The following is a 6,000-nucleotide window of genomic DNA, read 5'->3' on the forward strand; positions in this document are numbered from 1 at the left end:
CAGACCTTTTCTGAGATAAAAATAAATGTCTGAAGGCGTTTTACAAATTTTATATATGCTGAACTTGAATGAGCTAGACGAAGATGAATTTATTTTAAATTATTTTCCAATAATTTTGATTTTTTCACTTGCAGTAATTTTTTATTTTTTCGCTTGCAGTAATATTTGCAGTAATTTTGTATTTTTTCACTTGTAGTAAATAACCTGCAAAAATATATGTACACGCTATTTTTTACGTGTTTCTCTATATAGGCTATACCGCGTAATTAAAATTACAGAAGTAGTATCAGTTCCGTTGAAAATGATTAATTCGAACTAGATTTAATCCGAAATTTCATTTTGTAAATGCACAAGTCAAGTTATTAATATTAAACTTTACGTTCTGAAATAATAGTATTAACATGCTTTTCTAAATTAATTTTACAATCTCTAATAATTTTTATAATTTTATTTAAAATCGTGGACTATTTTTTATCCCTAGTCATTATGCAACGCTTGTGAATAAGCTAAAATACTATCTCATTCAAAGCAGTTGGTACATTTATGCAAAGCTATAAGTTCACCAATCTAATTCGATGGAATAATCAAAACAGAATTTCGATATCGTCAATTGTAAGATAGTTAAAAAGGAAATTCGCATTTACAATTGTAATTACATAGCAGTATTTGGGCATATTCTTTTCAGAAGATATATGATTATAAGTTGTGAAAATTTCTGTAAACACTTTTAAAATTTACACAGGCGCAGAATAAAAGTTAAATAATTCATATGAGCAATTATTTCAATGATGCAAGCAATAGTGTTTCTGAGGTCTGTCACACCGATGTACTTCTGGAACCTAGGGGACAAGTGGAATTCCACACATGTTGTTCTTAAGCCCCGTTACTAGGGCCTGTTGCCTTTATGGATATGGTCGCAAATCTGCCAACTGACCCATTGTAGGACCACCTCCACCTGTGGACGTCGATCGGGAGCTTCCCGCAAACTTTTGGTAAAATGAACAGACATAAAAAAAAGCCAGAAAACCCACAAGAGAGGGGAAGAGGGGGAAATGTGCCTATTTCAAGACACGCAAGGGCCATCGGAATATGACTTTATACGTAAATCGGACATTTTTATAAGATTTGAAATCTAATCAAATTTAATTCCTATTCTCACAAATCCTCTCTGTCCTTCACATAAAATAGTTTGATGTATTGTAAACATTTGAAATATTCTGACTATAAATAACATCCATTTATCCATTAATTTGAATCCATTTATTTGTATCTTTTGATAAGAGTGTTTATTTGTTTAGCGTAAGTATATATATAATTTACTCTGACAGGAGGTATGATTTATATATTGATATCTAGATATTTCTTTTTGATTAAAAAATAAAATTCACAATTCCAAACAATAAAAAACATTTTTCATTACTGGAGGGCACTATCTTATAATTGTTTTCCGCTCTGTCTAAAAGCATAAATGCCTAAAACCCAAGAGATAATAGCACAACATTCTTTCATTCGTCTCTCAAGTTGGGAATTCTTCTCATTTTTGACCCTCCCCCCTCTCTTCTTTGCCCAAGGGAGGATATCCTTCCACCACCGTTGCTGGGTTTCATTTTATTTCCGGGAAAAATCTACGAAGGCTAGGGAAAAGGGACTGATGAGGCTTTTTGGTGAAAGCGGCTTCCGACCGAAGGTCACGAAATGTTATGTTACACCAAAAAACCTTTTAGGAAGTCTTCTTAATTTATGGCTTTCATATATACTCAAACATTAAAAATTGCGTCATTTTAGAAAGGAAACTTATAAAGAAGAATATCGCATTCATATCTTCCTTTGATATCTTTTTATTAAATGAGCAAAACTGAAGGTCAAAATTTTATTTAATAAATACAGTTTATAAGGTTATAAAAATGCTGTTTGCATTCGCCTTTAAAGGTTATTTACATGAAATGATAAATTTTATTTGTTATTCCGAAGAAATTTCCTTTTAATCACTAAAGAAAAGCTAAAAGCTAATCACTAAAGAAAGACTTAAAAATATACTGAAAATATAAACTTTTAGTACAGTTTCCATTTCGTGAAATAATTAAATATCATAGAATAAAAGACATTTCAGTGTAAAAAATAATTTTAACATACTAAAAGTCACTTGTACCCAGTGAATATGTATGTAATCTTAATGGATATCTTGTATTTGTTTGGACTTTGTGTCAAACATTTCTACCAATTCTCAAGACCAAAATGAAATTTATCTGCAGGTGCCCAGTGTGTTAAACTGTATGGTACTAAATAGTTGAAAGCTTATTAAAATAATTTTTTTCCTCGTATTGCCTCGTAGTACTTGCTTTTTTTGTTCCAATTAACTCTTAATAATTTTCAGAAATGAAGCTCTACTAAAGGTACTTTATGCATATCAAATGATTTTTTCATCAAATTTACTAAAGATACTTTATGCATATCAAATGATTTTTTCATCAAATTTACTAAAGATACTTTATGCATATCAAATGATTTTATCATCAAATCTACGAAAGGTGCTTTATGCATATCAAATGATTTTATCATCAAATTTACTAAAGATACTTTATGCATATCAAATGATTTTTTCATCAAATTTACTAAAGATACTTTATGCATATCAAATGATTTTATCATCAAATCTACGAAAGGTGCTTTATGCATATCAAATGATTTTATCATCAAATCTACTAAAGGTACTTTATGCATATCAAATGATTTTATCATCAAATCTACTAAAGGTACTTTATGCATATCAAATGATTTTTTCATCAAATCTACTAAAGGTACTTTATGCATATCAAATGATTTTTTCATCAAATCTACTAAAGGTACTTTATGCATATCAAATGATTTTATCATCAAATCTACTAAAGGTACTTTATGCATATCAAATGATTTTATCATCAAATCTACTAAAGGTACTTTATGCATATCAAATGATTTTTTCATCAAATCTACTAAAGGTACTTTATGCATATCAAATGATTTTTTCATCAAATCTACTAAAGGTACTTTATGCATATCAAATGATTTTATCATCAAATCTACTAAATGTACTTTATACATATCATGAGTCCATAAAATAATTTAATTATTGAAATAATATAGAAAAACATTCTTTGTCGTTTTCACTACATTATCAGTATACTTCGTTGTGCGCTGAAAAGAGGAAGACAATATGTGTGTTTTTACAAAAAATTTATTTGATAGATTAAACAGGATTTGGGTATTTTTACTGCAAAGGCATTCCTCCGCGAATTTTAAAATTGGCATAAATGTCTTATTATAAATATACGTCATAAGCACATTACATGCAGTGTGAAGATATAAAATCATTCAAAATCTGAGTTATATTAAAAAGAAATAATGCAAAAAAGTCTTAATCATTTTTCTTAAATTTAGTTTTAAATTATTCATAATAAAAATGAATCAAAAGAAGAAAGAAAAATTTAACCAGGGACCAAAAATTATATTAATTATGTATTCTTGGATGCAATTATTAGAACTAAGGGTCCACCTTAGTTTAGTTACATTAATGCATCATTTTGAAGCTAAACGAGAACTATTTGGGGATGAAGCTCGTAATCACGTGAAAAATTATACCTGAACTAGCATCCCTTCTCCCCCTTACATCAGGGAGACAGACTGAACATGCATCAGTCTAAATATAAGATGGATTCTCTTTTGAGTAAGGTCTCGAACCGTTGATCTTCTAGTCATGAAGTTATGACTCTGCGATAAAAATTCTAGATTGAGCTTATGGAAGTGATGATGTTAGAATCATCATTATTTTTAAGAAACATCTTCCAGTTGTTTTTCCGAAATATACAATATATTAAGAAAAATTTGCTAATAAACTGCGCTATTCTCCTTTGATTTTGTATAAGACTTAAGTGGTTTGGAGAATCATGAATTGTACATTTTTGTATGAGATAGTTTGTTTTTAACATCTTAGCAAACTATTAAATGTTTTGCTTTACATTATACTGTCTACAAATATTCATTTGAAATCTTTTTTATCGATTAATTAATGGAGTAATGTAATATTCTAGTATTAGCATTTCCATCAGATAACATGGTACAGTTACATACATGTCTGGATTTTTGCGCCAATACCCCCCCCCCCAAAAAAGAAAACCAAACATCCATTAGATAATTATTTTAAAAACGATTTAATACTTCTTCAAAAAGATTCATAATGGTATAATATAAACTGATTTTTTTTTAATTCAATGATTCCATTATTTCACACGAGAATAATATTTTGTTTACCAAAGCTTAGAGCAGAAACGGAAAAAAAAAAATCTTTACTGTGATATTTAAATAATAATTGGAGGTAACAATGCTTGAATACTTTTAGAATATTGATAAAATTTAAATTAAAAAAACAATTTTGAAAAATAACTTTTATCAATTCGCTAAAATGAAATTTTTTGTTATAATTATTTTCTAATTTTTTTGTCTTTAATTATAAATCATTATTATAAATATTATTTACTTTTGAAATTAATTTTTCTCAAACTCAATAGAAGATGATGCCACTTCTATATATCAAAAATTAAATTCTAAAAATATCAAAATTAAATTCTAAAAATATTAAATCTGGTATTGTCATCGAAAATACGCAAGCTTACAAAATTTCAAAACTCCTGTGTATCAGGAAGGGAGTAAAAAATCGATTGCAGAATACCATCTTTGAAAACATGGAACAAGTTTAATTAAATAAAAATTATAATGAGTGTGTTGAGATTTTCTAATGAACTACCCGGTTTTAAATACACTAGTTTTAATTTCCACAAACACGGCTACACTACAAAATTTACAAACACACATAGACAATTTGGTTAAAGAAAACAGTATGGTGGGGGGATTCCACCGTTTCCAACCGAAAGCATTCGGCGTTAGCGCAAGGGTTGCGCATAGGGAAAAAGTCGACCTCAGGGTGCAGGTCTTGTCTTCTGTAAAACGCCACAAGGAGGGCTCTCTCTGATCAAGGGGGAAAAAAGTGCTACGAAATGTATAAAAAGTTACATTTTAAATGGGAAGAAAAAATTCTTGCATTTCTTTAAACAATGAATGTGTGTGTGTGTTTTTTTGTTTTTATTTTACTTATGTTCAGTTCCTAATTTTGTGTTCATTTTTTCTTTCAGTAATATCTGTCTAGAAAATTCAACTCCCCCTTTAAAATTTGAAGACATCGTTCCAAAGAATTATGATAAGCTTGTCCCACCTACAAAAGACGGTAAGAAAATAATCTTGATACACACAGAAAAATATATGAATTATTTTTTCATTTATATCATTATAGGTAAATGCAAATATATCCATGTCATTTAATTTCATTCGAATAACAAGATGTGATTAGCAATAGATGTATCTGATTTTGTTTCTTGTTATGAGAGGAGATTCTTATGATTTTTGAACTGTTCAATAAAATAATTAGTGACATGTGTGCATTGATAAAATAAGTGCAAAATAATTCGTTTTTCTACGAAAATCATATAAAAAACGCCAAAAATTCATTAAGCACAAATACATTGGAATTTTTTTTAGAATATTTCAATAATGGTTTCAGAGGATATATTTAAATAAAGACTATATATAAAGTATAATATTAACTCTCTCGCATCATGAAGATCGTCTGCAATTGTTTCATTGGTTTGTTTACTTTATTAATGATTGAATTAAATCTTTAAACTGCCATTTTTTTCTAGTCATATCATGTTAAAATATTTTTAGGCATGAAATTAGAATAAGAAAAGGGATTCATTTAGCTTATTAGATAAATTTAATTTGGTTAATTAATTAATTTGGTAAATTAATAATTAAGTAACAAATCAAGACATATCATTTTGTCTGAGATAAAGAACTGAAGCGTCTCAGTTTCTGACTTACTAAAAAAATTTGTCAGAACTTATGCCAACCTACATAATTTCATACAAAGATTGATAAATTTGGTGGGAAACATACTTCCCACGGCCCTAG

At 28.4% G+C, this 6,000-nt stretch overlaps 1 protein-coding gene across 1 annotated transcript in view; it reads left to right on the forward strand.

Moving 5' to 3' along the window:
• The window catches only part of LOC129959651 (glycine receptor subunit alpha-1-like), a 140,803-nt gene that overhangs the window by 72,904 nt on the left and 61,899 nt on the right, over positions 1-6,000 (forward strand). The window contains exon 2 of the mRNA XM_056072539.1: positions 5,166-5,257. Within this exon, the coding sequence (XP_055928514.1) occupies positions 5,166-5,257 (92 nt within the window). The remainder of the gene's footprint in view (positions 1-5,165; positions 5,258-6,000) is intronic.

This window comes from Argiope bruennichi, chromosome X2 (genome assembly GCF_947563725.1).
Source record: "Argiope bruennichi chromosome X2, qqArgBrue1.1, whole genome shotgun sequence".
NCBI classification, from domain to species: Eukaryota; Metazoa; Arthropoda; class Arachnida; order Araneae; family Araneidae; genus Argiope; species Argiope bruennichi.